Source organism: Artemia franciscana, chromosome 13 (assembly GCF_032884065.1).
Source record: "Artemia franciscana chromosome 13, ASM3288406v1, whole genome shotgun sequence".
NCBI classification, from domain to species: domain Eukaryota; kingdom Metazoa; phylum Arthropoda; class Branchiopoda; order Anostraca; family Artemiidae; genus Artemia; species Artemia franciscana.
In genome coordinates, this window is record NC_088875.1 from 20474133 (window position 1) to 20492049 (window position 17917).

Below are 17917 nucleotides of genomic sequence, written 5' to 3' on the forward strand. Positions count from 1 at the left end.
GTATGTTTATGACAAGTTTTATAATTCTTTATTTATTGTATGCCGTTTCCCAAATAACAGGCCATTGAGCCCTTTGGGATATTGTTTCTGTTATTGTTATTTTATGAAAATAAATAGAACTTGAACTTGAATAAAGAGTGCTTTCCGTGAATACGAAAATCATCCAGGTATTTACATTAAAATTGTAAGAAAAGGAAAGGAGAAAAGAGAAAATACAGAAGAAACTGCAGTTTCTGTAGGCTTAAACACTTCCATTATTCGTAAATAAAAATAATAAAAAAAAATAAAAGCAAATTCGATGCAGGACATTCAGAAAAATTAATGGAGAAAATGAGTGCGACAAATGATGGAGCGTCAATAATTGCTCAGTCTAAGGACACTCAAAATATTCAGGTTATTGTGTCAGAGATCTATGATTTGATAACACTTGAATAATGTAGTAAATTTCAGGAAACTGAAAAATTCCTAGTAGGTCTTAAAGGTCAAATTGAATCCCTTGAATTTCGTATTGAAGAACTTGAAGAAAAGCTCGACGATTTCGAGCAGAAGAAGCTGCTGGATTCATAAGTATTTTCTGAATTAAAGCAAACACCAGGAGTAGAGTTAAATGTAGCTGTATCTGATACTATTGTGAACAAGATGAGTCTGTGAACTATAACTCAGTCTCAAGTATTAAATCCTACCAGATTCAGACTTCTGAACCCCACTTTCCCAAGCTATTCTATTAACACTGTGGCTCCAGTCCTTGTGAAGTTCGCGACACAAAAAATTGCTTATTCTGTATTAAGAGCAAAGTCAAAGCTAGCTAAATCTACACTTTTCGTTAGTGAATACCTGACAAAAAGGAAAAAGTCAATCCTAGACGGTGCACGTGAATGTTACGGTATAAAAAATGTTTTGTTAGACTGTTGGCGCATTTTTATGCACCAGTAAGGTGATATGAACCCAAAAAGAGTGAAGTCACTTGCTGGCACTTTTTGAAATGTTAATTGAGTGGTTGTATCTCAAACCACTAAAAGTGGTAAAAGTAATTGTATCATATATAATATTTTTTTCATTATTTTCATGTATCCACCACCTTAGTGTCTCTTTGCGTGTGTGTTTTCCTGTTGTTTTATTATTATTATTATTTTTGTTGTATTTTTCTGTCCTGTCTGTTGTGTCAGTTTTATTTTTGTTGTATTTTTTTTTGTCGTGTCTGTTGGTAATTATAATCCATGATGGATAATAATTCAAATAATGCATTGGAAAGATATTTAGAAAATCAGTTTCTGATAGAGGATCATGTTGAAATTCCAAGTGGACATGATAATTTTATGCCTAATCAGTTTAAACTCTAAGGCAAAGTACGTTCGTCAGGCCATCAAAGAATGGTTGTAATGGAGATAAAGATGAACGAATGTTTCGTGTTTGCACATGGAATTGCCACGTTACGACTGGTTATTTGGATATTTCACAGTTGATTGAGGATTCTCATAGTGAATTTGATATAATTGGAATTTGTGAAACGTTCTTGAGTAAGGATCAGTCTCTCTCTGATTATTCTTTTCCAGATTACCAGCTAGAAGTAATGTCTCGGGCTAAAATGAATCATGGTGGCCTTGGGTTTTCGTAAAGATGAATTAGAGTTTTAAGATAAGGGATGATTTGGTAATTTGGAATGAAGGTTAGTTGCTGTGGTATATAGGCCGGCTAGTGCTCACTTTTTTTATTTTATGATTTGATGTAATCTTTACCCTTTGGTGAATTTATCCACAAGGATTTCTGGTCATTCTGATACATAAATTGACAATATTTTTGCAAGTTTGAAGTATCTGAGTCATAGTTATGCTGATGTTATAATTTACCCTGGTTTAGACCATTTACCGATTGTTGGAAAGATTATTTGTGTGAAGAATTAAGCATATACAGTAAAAAGAAATAAAGTGTAACAGCTGAAAAGAGAGAACTTGGAAACGATTGCAAAGGAGTTGATCTGTCTGAATCGGCAGCCATTTCTTGAAATTGAAGGTGATACGTCACAGGCTTGCGATATAATGAGTTTGATTGTCCAACCGGTTTTTTATAAAACATGCCCAGCAAGAACAGTGAAGCGGAAAGAAACAAGAACCGCGTAAACCATGGATACATGAAGACATTTAAAATGCGATTGAGAATCGGAATTCCTTGTATGAACAATATCTGAATTCAGCAAAATGATGAGGATTTTGAATTATTCCGACTAGCAAGAAATAAAGTGAACTATCTGAGAATCAAGGTAACATCAAAGGAACATGGGATGTTATTAATGAGATTATGGGAAGTAAGAAAGATTCTGAACTCAAAGCAATTGAATTGATGGTTTGGAAATTACAGAAAAACATGCAATTGCAGATCAGTTTGGTAAGCATTTTTCAGAGGTTGGGGAAACTACACAGCAAGTAAGTAGAGTGCATAAAGATCATTCCCAGAAAGAGGAACTTTGTGACAATAGAGGAGAGGGCCTGAATTTTCAGTTTGAGCCAAGTACTAATAGTGAATTAGAAAAGGTGATCAAGTCAATTAAATCTGACAAAACTGACAAGGTGGAATTGATGGATTGAATCTTCGTGAATTCAGAGCAGTTATGACCTTCTACCCTGTTCGCTTCATACCATAAACTTCTCACTACAAACTGGAACACTCCCGGACGCCTTAAAAGAAGCGAAAGTGATCTCACTGCATAACGGAGGTGTGTAGTCGAACACAGAGAGCTGGAGACCTATTTCAATCCATCCATTATACTCTAAGACAGTAAAAAAAATTGTGCACCGTCGTTTGTGTGATTTTTTTTTGACAAAAAAGGACTTCTTCCCGGAACACAATTTGGATTAAGGAAAAATCACTCGACATCCAATGCTGTGCAGTACCTGTCCGATTTAGTGAATACTCATCTTGAAAAAGGTGAGCTTACTATGACAGTATTTATGGATTTTAAAAAGGCATTTGACAAAGTAGATTTTAATATTTTATTATGTAGATTAAAATGTTTGGGCGTTAGAGATTTGCATCTAGAATGGTTCATGTGGTTCTGAACTGATCAGATTTACATCTGACTTTAATGGAAAAATTTTATTGAGTGGAGAGACATTGAATCAGGTAAATTGTGTGCGATACCTTGATTTTTATGCTGATTGTAATTTATCTTGGAAACGACACAGCGATTTAGTTGCTACTAAAGTAACTAGAGGATTTGAAGTTATTTGTCGTTTGAAAAATATTCTTCCAAATGAAATTTTACTTTTTTATATCATATAATAGTTAGTCCTTATATTTTATATGTTCTTGTTTAATGGTCTAGTAATTTCTACTTTAATTATAAACATATCCAAATTTTACAAAATACAGTGGTTGGAATAATTGGAGAATATATGAAAGTTTTTAATGATAAAGAGACATGCTAGAGAAATTTATAAGTGATGAATGTTGGACAGCTCAGGCACAGCTTTTTTTCTACATCAGTGTTGAAATGATATATGCCCATATGTTTTTTTTTTCTCATTTCTATAAGAGTAATAGTTGCTTACATGAGTATAGTACTAGAAATATGGATAACCTTGTGATTGAGCATAGGCAGAGTACTTGGACAGGATCTACGATTCACTATTTGGGACCGAGTGTTCGGAATGTGCTTCCAGCGAGTACTATGGCTGCCTAACATTTATAGCAATTTAAGAAAAGATTAAAGAAATAATTATTGGGAGGGGAGGACGAGAAACCATAGTCTCGGTAGTCTTGGTTTATTTTTATCTATTTTACTATATATATATATATATATATATATATATATATATATATATATATATATATATATATATATGTTGATAAATTGTTATCAACAAGAAAAGAAACTGTCTTACATCGAGTACAGCACTTCCAATTGCAGAAGCGACTGGGTTCCCACCAAAAGTATTAAAATGTATGGCCTGCGACAAAACAGCAGCAATTTTTGGAGTTGTTATGACAGCAGCCATGGGGTAACCATTACCAATACCTGTAAAAGGTTAAGGTTTAGTATAAAAAAACAACGAAAAAATGTTCAGTACAAATTTTATAGGCTAAAAGAAAGGACATTTTTTAAGAATATGTCAACTAAGATCAATGGTGTTTGAGATAAATTTCGAAAAAATATCATTTTCACTTGGGACCCAGATGTTGCTAGTTCTGTAATAAAACAGGAACATTTAGGATTTAAAACAAATATCTGCCAACGGGTAAATTTCCCTGTTTGCGAAATATCTACCAGTAAAAATTCGACAGTAACGTAGAACCTATTTCAAATAATATTCAAACTGCTAACCTAAGTATTTACCTGATGTAGAAAATCCATTGTTCCTTTTTTTCAACTGAAAATTCAACGCTTAAAAACAAATTTGGACGTCCTTGGTATGTGATATTGAAATAAACATATGGAAGCACAGTACCTAGTGAATAACTACTGAGTAGAATTTTAAACTACTCATCTCAACATCTGATATGTAGAGGATGTCCTGCACACAATAGTAAGGATAATCACCCTTTTTTATTTTCGTAAAACAGTAAAAGTACGCTCTCTGTAAGAACACATTAGAGGGAGAGGGCTTCTTTTCTTCGTTTCTTGAGGTAGGTGTAACTTCCTGAATTAAAGGTTTACTAAATTTCATTTATCAAAACATTGATTATACAGGGATCCATCATATTTTTTTATTGTTTCTTTACAAAATATTTAGGGACCAAAATTAAAATCAACATGAAACTGAAAAGTCAGGCAAATAAAGAAAAATATATAAGAAATGCTGGAAATAATTGCACATTTTTTTGGATTCACGGATGCACGGGCCAAAGATCATTGCACTGTGACCTGCGTACGTTCTTGGCACGAGATAACTTATAGATATCTGATATGCCGCTATTCATGTACCTCGTTCCGACAACTCGAGGTTTTAAACATCCGTTGAACCGTCTTTTGAAGGAGTCAACAAAGGGATTTGCAGGAATAATATTGAATATAACATATAATAATTGAATCTATAAATATATATATGTATATATATATATATATATATATATATATATATATATATATATATATATATATACATATATATATATATATATATATATATATATATATATATATATATATATATATATATATATATATATATATATATATATATATATATATATATATATATATTACCATAGTTTCAAACCATAAATGTGCTCAAGAGATGGAACATTGTATTAAAAAGTTATCGTGCACACAATGAACTCGCTTACACGACACATAATCAATTATACATACACATGCCCATATAATACATATGATGTGATTTCATGGAAACAAATATTCCGATCGTTGGCTTTCTAAAAAGGAGCCAAATAACAAAACACTTTACTTTCGTTTGACAAAATTGACAGCAAATTTGAAAGAAAGACGATAAATCTTAAGTTGAGTAGTGTGTGATGGAAGAATTCCAATTGAAGTATTTAGAACGCTTCTTCTAAAAATTGATGCAGCGACCTTTTTAATTTGTAACTTCGCTCATGTTTTTTAAGGCAACAATGCTAGCATATGCGTCCTTTTTAAATTAAAAAAAAAACATGGCACAACACATGAAAGGAGTAGTTAGAAAACAACTTGAGGAAGATTTACCGGAAAAATATTTAGATGATCTTCTAAACTATACTGAAAGGAAATATGATGAAGCAATTAGAATCTATTCTGAACTATCGGTAAAAGTGCAAAATAACTAGCATAAGCCTTTCATTAAAATATATGCTAGGCCAGGCCTAGCAGGAAGCTATCCCTTAACATTTTTTATCAACAAGTCGTTGTTAAATAATATTTTATTCCATTTCTTTGCTAGGAAGAAGTGAACACACCACTTGATGGATCTTTCCATGCCTTTTTCAAACAATCTAGGCTATAATAATTGCCTTCTTTGCAAGTTTGCAAAGGGATCTTTAAATTGACATCTTTTTCCTTATTACTAGCCATTAAAAACCAGTTATCGAAATTTTGGAAAACCTCTTTAAAACAATAGGCAAATAAATAACTATAATAGGCCTATTGAACTTGTACACAACTAGCCTAGAGTAATTCTAAAGGAAACCCCTCAAAATTATAGAAACTATTTAAAACATTCTTAAATCTCTTCTGGTATTATTACTAAAGGTTGCTTTCTAAACATTTAGTAGCACAGTTTCCAACCTCTACAAGAAAACATTAGGCCTAAAGCAAAAAGAATAGTAGCCTACCATTAGCCTATATTCCTCATTTCAGGTTCTTTCTAAGGTATAAGCCTAAGAAACAATTCTTACTTCATAATATGAAGCAAAGTTGTAGTTAACATATTTCAAAGGTACTTCCACTGTACTTCTCCCCTGACCCCTTCTAATCAGTGGTGTAATTTTGTCAAAATCTGGGGGTGGGGGAATGGTATTTTTTCATCTCTTGATGCACTTTATCAGCATAACAGGTTGGCCTAGCTTGTTCAGACTCAAAGGTTCCCATGGTCTAGAATCTACCTTTATGTGATTGAGGGAATAATTTATCAAAATATCATTTGAAGTGTTTTAAAAATATGAAAAACAATAGAAAAAACAACAACAACATGATAATCTGATTAATAGAAACATGCTACATATTATGAAGTAAGGATTGCATTGTTTTAGTGTTTTCTCTTAGTTATAAATATTCTAGGGCTATAATTTACCACCATCAGGAGTATATAGGTCTGCATTGCCTAAAAAACAACCATGATATTTAAGCAATTTTATTACTGACATAGGGACAAGGTGAACTCACTAGTTTATGCCTTTTCTCATGCTCTTTCAATTGTTTTACTTGCCAAGCCACTAAAGTGACACCTAATTCTTTTTGCTTAAATATTATCTCCAAGAATTTTTAACTGAATTTCCACAGGCATGTTATCCTTTTAATATGTCTTTTATTCATGTGTTAATTCACTTTTACAGTTTTGTTCAAATGAACTTGCATGTACTTTGATTTGTTTTCCATCATTTATTCATTTTGTATTTTTATTTATTTTAAACAAAGATGGACAAAGCCATAGGCATGTTTTGTTACAAATTAAGAGTAAACAGAACAATAAGCAACAATATACAAGAACTGAACACCTGGGTATTGATTGGTACCATAATTAACTGCTAAACTCCTTAGGTGGACACATTACAAAGAAAGCAAATACAGCAGAACCACTGTCAAAATTTTCCTTTAAAACAGGGTAACTCTGCTTAGTCATGACTTGGAACGCCATATCTTGAAGGCTTCATAATATATTGACAATGTCAAAACTTCACTGAAAATGTAAAAGAGATGAGAAACAAATGGCGTCAAAATTCAAGGGTCCTCTGACAAAAACATAGTTGTCAAATTTACAGCTACTTTCTCAACAACAAGATATTTTGATGATTATTGTTTGTAAAAATATTTCACAAAAAAATCATGATTTTTTTTTAGTTGTAGTTTTACTGATTTGATGCTAGATTTTTCCATCTTCTGAGGAACTGCTGCTTAGCCTCATGCTTTTAATAATCTGTGAATTAGACTTTCTTGTTGAACACCACACAGATGTGCAGTATTCAACAATTGCACATGTCATTGTCTTATACAGTTTAGTAAAGCTTTGCAGGTTAAACTTTCTTTTGATACAAAGCAAATTGTAATTGGCTTTATTTGATACAGCTAATACTTGTTTATCAAACCTCAATTGATTATCAAAAATGATACCAAGGTCCCTAATGAAATCAACAGAACATATTACAACTTCACCAATAGAATACTGGTATGCTACTGCATTAACTAGATATTTCACCACATGGCATTTTTCCTGATTAATAGTCATTAAATTTAAATAGCACCAACTAACCAACACATTTAAATCATCCTGTAGAAGACCCACATAATTTGGGGAAGATACACCCTTGTAAAGCTTTGCATCATCTGCAAACATCTTGATTTTACTGTGTTAAATTGCCTTTGGCAAATCATTTATAAATATATAAAACAGAACTGGTCCTAAGCAACTACCCTTAGAAACTCCACTCAAGACACTACACTAGTTAGATAAGGCTTCACCAACTCTAGCATCTGTAACCTATGTGTTAGGTCATCTGTAATCCAAGCCAGAGTTCTCAATCCAATCCCATGTTTCTGGAACACAATCAAATTTTTGACTAAGTCAGCCATCATTTGAAAATAATTAATCACTTCCATTAGCTGAGTACTACATGACCTGTTTCCCTAAAACCATGTTGTGTTTTTTATGCCACAAGTTATTTTTTTCAAAATAATTTTGGACCCAGAAAACAATAACTTTTTCCATGATTCTAAAAAAATTTATGTGTTTTAAAAAGGTCAATAATTACACTGAAATCTGATCTTAATTCACTCCTATGAAGAGATTTTATCACTGCCCTTTCCCATGCAGCAGGGCATTTACCAGAATCTAAACAAAGGTTAAAACAGAAGCAAGAGGACTGGCCAAGAAAGAAGCCAATTTCTGCATGACAACATTTGAAACACCATCAATATCAGGGGCTTTTTAACAGAAAGATTCTGTATAATCTTTTCAACGTGTTCAGGTGCAATGCCGGAATCATCAAACTCCAACTCATGTTGCAGTAAAGGAGCTACCAGCATGGAATTAGGTTGCACATGAGCGGCAGGATTTACAAAAATGTTGATAAAGTCTCATTAAAAATAATTACCTTTCAACCTGTCATCTTCAATAGATTCACCAGTAACTGGATCACTGAAGGTTGTAGATGGTGTGATTGATCATTGTTTCCCTATTTATGTACTTCTAGTATCTCTTTGGACAAATTTGCAGGGAATCAGTGATAGACGACTCAACTGGCTCAGTGTGTAATTGCAGAGAGATAGTTGCAAGATGTCTTGCTCTCTTATAAGCACACCAAGATTTATCATCCATAAACAACAGATGATGTCTCCAAAGTTTATTTCTTATGAATATTGTATCCAGGACAAATTTTGGCTGATTCTGTCTTTTACCACCCTCTGTAACACAGTACCTTGGAATAAACTTTTCGCATCCCTCTATTATGGATGAAATCAAATGATGTGCCCACATCCCGAATACACTGGTGAAATTTAAAAATCATATCAATAGAGTGAAAAAACTCCCAAAATTCAACATAACTGCCTCTAGAATAGTTATAAAACGAATTTGATTTAGGATTTAACAAAATATTCACATTAACACCTAAAGACAATACCATGTGGGTAAAAATTTAAGTCTATCTAGGTCAGATTGGTGCTTAGTTATTTCAAGGTCTAAGATAGATGGATTTGATCCAATCCAGAACCTGGTAGGCTCAATAACATTTAGATGAAGGAAACTATCATCCAGTGTTTGAACTAACTTTTGCCCAAAAATTGTATTAGAGAATGGTTTACTATGTGATAACCAATCAATACCTGGACCATTAAAGTCATCCACAACCCCAATTTTTGATGAAATTGAAATAAGTAGGTAAGGTAATTGAGTAGGCTCTCATCTTTTAAAGTACTATCAACGCTCTTTGAAGGACTGCAAAAAAAAAACAACACTACAAAATGAAGATTCTCTGAAAAGCTTGAATGTTTCAACTCCAAACTAGCAACTTCATACTCTTGATTCTTAAATTCAAAATCAACTTCTTTATATTCAAATCCCAGGGAAGAAAATACATAAACACAGATGCCTTATCCATAGTTTGTATTATATATTAAATCATAACCACTTAATTGCTGAAAATGAACAGAGGGATCAATACAGTTTTTGGTAGAACTTCAGTCACAGCTACTATATGGGGTTTTTGACTTTGAACAAGTGCAACAAACTCATCCCATTTTGAATATAAACGATCTGCATTTGTATAAAATGGAGTAAGGTGTTCACTCTGAAATCTCTGATCTTTTCTAGGAACAAGAATTGGTAAATCTAATTCTGAATTGCACTGACTAAATTCTCGGAATTTTGGAACATTCACATAACAATTTGTATAAAGTACTATTACCATATTGGCATATTTGCATAGGACAAAATTGATTTGTAATTTTTACTCACCAAGTTCCATGTGTTTGCAAATTTTACTGCAAGAAAATACATACTTTATTATAAGATATTTGATTAAACTTTTGAATGTAAGCAGCCTGTTGAATACATCACTCAGAAATAATTGACTTATAATTGTTTGGTATGTTTTTAACTACTTAACCAATTTCTTGTGCAAAATTATGGATTATGTGTCCCTCTATAGTTCATTTCGCGGCTTTAAATTAGATTAGTAAGTGAAAAATTATTTCATTTAGAAAGAGCATAAAAAAGGCATTGAGGATCAACTTTTGCATATATCAGTAATGGAATTGTGTATCCATCTATGACAAATATGCATCCCAAATTATATATATCCATTGCATTTTCAAAAGCACAACTTTTCTTCCTGTTAATTGTTACTCATTTGTTGTTAAGTTAATAAGGAAAAAGAGAAGTAGTACTGAAAATATTAAGTGTATGCATAGTTTGAGCTATATATTTGTCCATTAGGGGGGGTTCAGGGTAAAGTGAAGCAAACCAACCTTTGATGATAAGTAAGCATTTCAGAATGTTATAAAGTAGATTTCAGAATTTTATACAGTTTCTGTTAAAATGGTTCTTTAGATATGGTTTTCACAAAAATATTATCATACCAACTTCTTCTTGGTAAAATTCTGAAGTTACAGTTTTTCTTAAGGAAACTCTAAAATATAAAAGGAGTAATCCCATTGAATTCCCTAAATGAAGCTGTTTCCAAAAATAATATTCAGAACTCTGAGATAATACCCCCCCGCCCCCCTTAATGGTATTAGATATAGCCTCAAGTTACATGCAAAACTAAAAAAAACTAAAACAATGAAATTCTTTCTATATGCAGCATATTTATGTTAGCGTAATCAGATTATTATGCTTCTTTCCATTGTTATCCACATATTTGTATCATTTCTAAATAATATGTTTATCCAAACAATCTCAGTTCTTTTGCAATCACATAATGTTCTTAATAGATCAAGATTATAACTACAAATTAACAGAGAAAAAAAAAAAAACATTTCAGGATGAAAACAGAGAAATGTATTATTTAGAGGTCTATCTAGGACCATTGTAGGGATCCACATATTTGTATCATTTCTAAATAATATGTTTATCCAAACAATCTCAGTTCTTTTGCAATCACATAATGTTCTTAATAGATCAAGATTATAACTACAAATTAACAGAGAGAAAAAAAAAAACATTTCAGGATGAAAACAGAGAAATGTATTATTTAGAGGTCTATCTAGGACCATTGTAGGGAGGGAACTTTTTCAGAGTTGCAACTGCCATATTAGAAAAGAACCTCTGTTGGTGAACAAGTTAAAGGCAAATCATTAAGAAACTGTATGCTTTGGTGGCAAGATCTTGCAATTCTTAGTCATTATTCGGGGTCAATTATTCTGTAATGGTTGCTAAAATAGCTATTTGAAAATGACAAGGGTAAATGTAACAAAAATGTTGCCTACTTGTAATAATGGGCCCACAGCTGTCATTCTAAATAATGTTTAGTAGCCCCTAATGTGGGGGTATATATAGAATAGAAGGCAGAACTACATTGTTGAATATTTCAGACATATTATCTTTCAGAAGCCAGATAGTAGGTCTAGAGGTGGAAACATAGTCAATGCCTAGGTACTGTAAGCAATCCAATAAATAATTAAATTAAATAACAAAAATTAATAACAATATCTAGCAAAGTCAAAAAATTAAACTTTGAAGGCCTGCTAAATATACAAAACTCTGTTTTAGATACATTACAGCAGAACCAATAAAATTGTAAAGTTAAACAATCTGAGCAAGGTTATCCCATAAAGCAGAAATAGGAAAACTATGAAGCAGTAAGTTATCAGCATATGACATATAATTGATATCAAACCCATAAAAGCTGATTAGCTCTCCAGCGGCTGCATATGTGGTGCAACTGAATACAGTTGGGCTTAAACAAGACTACTGTCAGAAAAAGTTAAGGAGGGGTGCATCTTACAAAAACACAGGACAATTACTTTTCTTATGCCTACTTACCACAATACAGATAACTGTATTAGCCTACTATAACAAAACTTTAAAAGAGACAAATAAAAAGGATCAAAGCCACAATCCAGAAGTTATAACAATGCTTGAGAATGCAAAATACTATCAAGAGTTATTTGCCATATGCTGATAACTTCCTGCTTCTTAGCTTTCCTATTTCTGATTTGCGGGATAACTTCGCTAAAATTGTAAAAATAATATTATGAGCTGTGGCACAGCCAATACGAGTTCAGAACCCAAGCTGTTTGCTTGCCACTAGACACTTTGAAGCAATCAATGGCAATAAAAGTTTTTTGAAAACTTCACTAAATAAACGTGACAATGTAATTGGTTTATACAAATTGTGAAGGTTGCATCCTTATTTTTCTTCAATATAGTTGAAGTCCAACACAGAAATTGCTTGGAACAATCCTCTGCAAAACATAAGTTTTGAAAAAGCAAAGCAACGCAATCAATAGGTCAGATGCATTTTTCAGGTGATCACTACATTTTCCATCTATGTCAGCAGTTTTTCCAATCCTTAGCTTAGATAGTTTATTATAAACTAGCCCCTTAGAAATATCAGTTTTGCTACAGATTTTTTCAGTACTTGTAAGGCAAGGATTTAGTTGTTTCATAAATTCCTGGTTCACAGAAGCCTTGGAGACAGAAAATTGGGGACATTTTTGTATTGAGTGACCCATTTTTCTTCATTAATACATGAATTGGGATTAGAGTCACGAAACTTGTTTTTGAACACTTTTTATAGCTTTTTTGGGTTATGCATAAACTCTTTTGACTGATTTTCTAAAGCCTCAACTGCAGCCTTTTAACTTTGAGCATGAATTGCTTTTTTGCCTACTGGTATCAAAGAACAACATGTCCAGAACAAGGCTTGCTACAGTTTTTCCACAGTCAATTTACTGCATGGTTTGTAATTTTAATTTTGAAGTCATTCCATCCAGGTTTTCTGATTCGTGACTTAACTTTGATTGTTGGTACATCACTTTTCTGAGAAATTTTCAAAATGTGAATAAGTTCACGTGTAGAGTTCTAGCACAATCCTATCTTTACTTGCATTCTGTGCTAGGAGATGGAATGGAACTCTAATTTTGGAGAGTAACTCATTAAGTACAGTGTGAAAACACTTTATTTATTTTCCTTCATTCACTAATTTCATGCCAATCTTGACCATTTTTGGAATACATGAACCAGAACAGAAAACTCAGACTAATTCCTAAATGATCACTGATTGTGCAGTCATTTGCACATGGACATTGAGTGTATCAAAATCTGTAGAAGGGAGATTCAAAATAAAATGATCAATGTCCGACATAGAGCCTGAGGCTGATTGTAAAATCACCATTTTGGAAATTGCTCTGAAACAGGAATCAGCTATTGAAAGCAATAATAATTTGCACTGTTAATCCTGATTGGAAGGCTGGTTGTTAAAATCACCACAGTAAGAAAAAATGAATTCCTATGCCTCTGTGCAAGATGCACAGGCTGGCTGCAAGTCTTGCTAAATGTAGTTCTGAAGTGGTTGTGAAGTAATCTGTCGGAATGTAAAGTATATGAGGATAAGACTTGATGGCAGTGCCAGCTTGACTGTCATAAAAAAGTCACAACTTTCATCTAAAGAAGGCAGTCAAAAGGGATTCTGCAAACATAGCACGACAGTCATGAGAGCAACCAGCAGAGGAGTTCTTTTTAGTGAGCTGGAAGGAAGTATCTCAATTAATAGGTGTCCTTGTAAGAATGCTACAGAAGAAGAATCCAGTTTCTCAGACACTGAATCCAATTTATAAATTGAGTGGCCAAATATGTTATGGAAATATAACAGATAATATTCTTGAATTTCAAGTCATAGAAGGTTACTAGTGGTATTGTCATCGCACGTAGTTTTATACATAGGACACTTGAGTACAGCATTTTGCACAACGTATGTGTTTGGAGTTGGCATGGGGATTTCTTGATATTCTGGTAATTTCCAATTACCAGCATTTCTCAGATGGTGAGCAATTTTTATCCAGGTGACTAAAGTCTTGGTACTTGTAACATCATCTGAGCAATTCAACAAACATAACAATATTCAAATGGGTATGTTCAATCATGACACCCCACCTGACAGCCTGCTCAGCACAATGTTCCTATTTGAAAGCCAATTTAACAATTAGGCTGTCAATAATTTGCATAAATGGTAAGAGTATCATTAGAGCTAATGATCTTGTAATTTCTCTCAGTCCTCCATTAGAATCAAGCAATTTTTCCTGACTCAAGTATGATTACAACATTGCAAGGGGGGAGAATGGTATCTTTCAAAGTGACAGGGACGGCATTGGACACGGATTCAGAAGGAGTAGGCCAAAAAGTTTTACAATGGAGCATTACAAACCCTCAAGCATGGAATTAAAGCATCAGTTACTTTCAAAGTCTCTAGAATGTCTTCAACTGCAAGCAAAATTGGCACAGTTTGTTCTTCATTCCTTTAGTATATCTAGGCTAAATTTCTGTAACTATTATCTGACAAGCAACAAGGTGGCAATATTATATACCATATCCCCATTTGTACCAGCACAGTAAAAATCCAATATTTCTGCCAGGGATCTTCTCTATTCATTCCTGTAGTTGTATTTGAAACGTGTCTATCTCTACTGTCTCCATTAGTTTGTTCTATGGACATATGCCAGTATGATAGATTCCTTATGCCATATTTACATCCAAGGGAGAAAATCCTCTTCTTCTGATATTGGTGCAATCCTCACCTCCAAAATCTCTTACCTCCTCCCTTCCTCTAGGATTTCCATGTGTATGCACCTATGACAAAGTTTTTAATAGCAAATATACAACTAGACTTTTGTTATTAACTCATCCCTTCTTAAAAAAGACTTAAAGGCCTATATAAATCATTCCCTACCATACCAACTTTAGTCTTCTTCTCTAAATAAACTAATTTGGCATTACCTAATGTTGTTTTCCTAACCCTAAGAACTGAGTTTTCAGAACTCCTAATGAAAGCAGTTCTGTATTTTTTAATTTATCATTCCAAATCGAAACACTAATTATTTTTCAATGTTGTAGCGTCCCTGTCAATTCCTTAAATTGTAGAAAATGTTAGAGTCTCAAGAAAATTAGACTGGCCCACCAGAACAGGCAATTCCAGTATACTGCTTAATAATAACAACGTTTTACGCTCATTAATTAGTGGTTTTAAGGCTTGCAATGAATTCCCAAGTGATAAATTTGTTCTGACCATAATATCATCAGGGTCACTTCAGCTGGAAAATAATATCAGCACTGTGTTTAATTCATTGTCTGAATTCATGTGGTGTGAAGATTTTGTCCTGTTTTTGGGTCATTTTCGTTTAGGATTGATTGTGCCATAAACTACATCTGTATATTTATTGAAACAACAATATCTTGCCTTCTTTAGAGCATATACCATATCTGGCACCTCCTAGCAATTAAAATGACAACCTCTTTCCTTTCTAAAAAAAAAAAAATATTAAGAAGAAGTCAGAGAGAAGAAAAGAATAAAACCACCTGCACTTCCGAACTAGTGGCCTTTTTGGTTTATTTTGAAAAATATTTTTATTTCAAAATATTCTCTTTAAGTTTATTATTGCAAAACAGTACAATCCTGCTAAAAGAGATAACACTTAGTCATCCAATAACATTTAAAACCTAAACGATATAATTTCTAAGTCATCATTTTAAAACTACTATGTACTCGTAAATTCCTTGCGATCTCGTGAAATTTTACTTGAAGCTGATGCCAAGCACCGTGTCTTTCCCATTGTGGGTATGATTTTTATTTGCTACTGACTCCAGAAACTTTGACACATCATAGGGTAAAGAGCAACCTTCGCTGAGATTGGTCTGAAGAACCTGACCCTTCCAAGAAAATCGTGTTATAAAACTACTTTTGTTTCGTATTTTCAACCCCCTCCTCCCTATTGATTAGACCCTGTAATCTCTCTATTATTGTTTATATTATTTTAGGGAAAATATTTCCATAAGGAATTAAGTGAAGACGAAAAACGAAGGATTTCCGAAACTGACGAGATAACAACAGAAACATCAACGCAAATTTACAAAAAAGAGATATTCAAAAATTATGACAAAACAAATAGCAATAAGAGGGTTTGGATGAAGCACAAGTTGTACAAATATCAGCCACGAAACGAAGGGCAAGAACTGCTTCGAGATATTAGAAGTAAAATTGGAGCAACCATTGAGGATTTGTATAAAAATACATCTCTTGTTATAAAGTTAGATTAATGAAAGCTAAACAATGTGTCATAGTGAGGATGAGACTCAATCAGTGAAGAAAGCCTCATCCAAAAGTTGTATCAGGTGTAAAGATGAATCCATGTGATTAGTTCATAGTTTTTAAACTTTTCAGCTAGTGTTTGTTTTTATATGTCAATGATTGTGGACATAGCTTTCTTTTTACAGTAAATATACATTTATAATATGGAGTTTATGTTGACGCAAAGGTTGCTATTATATATGTATATATATATATGCTATATATATAGCTCACGGCAAAACACTTCTCCCAGCTCTGTTTTTCCCTCTCTTGTATAGAATCGTTAAGTTAAAAGAAAAACTTTTTTTTTTGAGGAAACATTGCAGTTCACCGTTTCTTCTGAAATAATACTACAGTGAAAAAATAGGTATTTCATTACATTCAGACAATTTTCGTTCATGGAATTTTTCAGAGTCACTTCTAGTTTAATGCCCCAGCCCCCTTTTTCTAATGCCTGGATACCACCCATGGCTATACATAAAAGTTTTCTGATTTGTAGTTTTATTATCTTTTTTTATATGGTACTATTTGACATCAAGAATGTGTCAAATCAGCAAATTTTTTTATATCACCTAGGGACATATTCAGGCATTAGGGGGATGAAGGGAGGCTGGGATTCAATTAAACTGAAAGCAAATATAAAAGTTGGTGATATCAGCACAAGATTCCCCTTTTTAACTTAGCTAAAACTCCAACGTTCTGTGTATTCCCTCTCCTGAACTTTCTACTTCTCTATTTTTAAGAGGCACTTTCAGTTTAACTGCATTCCAGCCCACCTCTTAATGTCCTGACATAGCCCTAGGGCTTAGACTGTAAACAGATGTTAGCTGTGTTTATTTATTAGTATTGTTTTCATACAGATTTCTGGTCAAGAACTGGTTTATAGTGCCAATTTGGAAAACATAAATCAGGAATTAGAAACTTTCATATATAATCTAGTGCTATACCCAGGCACTTGAAAGAGGGGGGCGGGGGAGTCTTGAATGCAGATAAACTAGAAGTGTACTCTGAAAATCTAATGAGTAAAAATTTCCTGAATGTACTGTAGCAAGAACTCTGTCGTTATAGTGTTTAGCTCTTAATTTTGCTATTGCAGTGTTTAAGGCTTATGCTTCCTATGCATTTTGTCGTGTCTTCTTTTCCTGCTCTCATACAGTTTTGTATTTTAACTGACGATGACAATTTTCACCGTCAGTCCATAGCTGAGATTTAGTTCGTTCGATTTACCAAGCAACGTATTTTTTTAAATTTCGGTGTCCATAGTTTTTTAGACTGAAAATACATCGAATACTCGTTGAAAATTGTAAAACAAAAACAATTTTCCTATTTTTTAAGTAGATTTAGATCTTTCTCAAATAAAAAGCTTAAAAATGAGAATTCTGGCTCGGTGAGTAGATAGTGATGTGAGTGTCTTTTCTTTTTGGTGTAAGTTACAGCTGCAGGATTGTCACAAAATCCCTTGTTTAAGAATGAACATACGCCTTAATTCAGA

At 33.0% G+C, this 17917-nt stretch overlaps 2 protein-coding genes across 2 annotated transcripts in view; one reads left to right on the plus strand and one right to left on the minus strand.

Annotated features, from left to right (window-relative positions):
- The window catches only part of LOC136034635 (alanine--glyoxylate aminotransferase 2, mitochondrial-like), a 76852-nt gene that overhangs the window by 14517 nt on the left and 44418 nt on the right, over window positions 1-17917 (minus strand). The window contains exon 10 of the mRNA XM_065715936.1: window positions 3879-4012. Within this exon, the coding sequence (XP_065572008.1) occupies window positions 3879-4012 (134 nt within the window). The remainder of the gene's footprint in view (window positions 1-3878; window positions 4013-17917) is intronic.
- LOC136034636 (uncharacterized) lies at window positions 5573-16594 on the plus strand. Its single transcript, XM_065715937.1, has 2 exons — window positions 5573-5736; window positions 16116-16594. The coding sequence occupies exons 1-2, from the start codon at window positions 5605-5607 to the stop codon at window positions 16392-16394; spliced, it is 411 nt and encodes a 136-aa protein (XP_065572009.1). The 5' UTR covers window positions 5573-5604; the 3' UTR covers window positions 16395-16594.

Coding starts and splice junctions, on each gene's coding strand:
- LOC136034636 (XM_065715937.1), top strand. CDS start 5,605: ATGGCACAACACATGAAAGGAGTAGTTAGAAAACAACTTGAGGAAGAT. Junction 5,737..16,115: donor GAATCTATTCTGAACTATCG/GTAAAAGTGCAA, acceptor ATATTATTTTAG/GGAAAATATTTCCATAAGGA.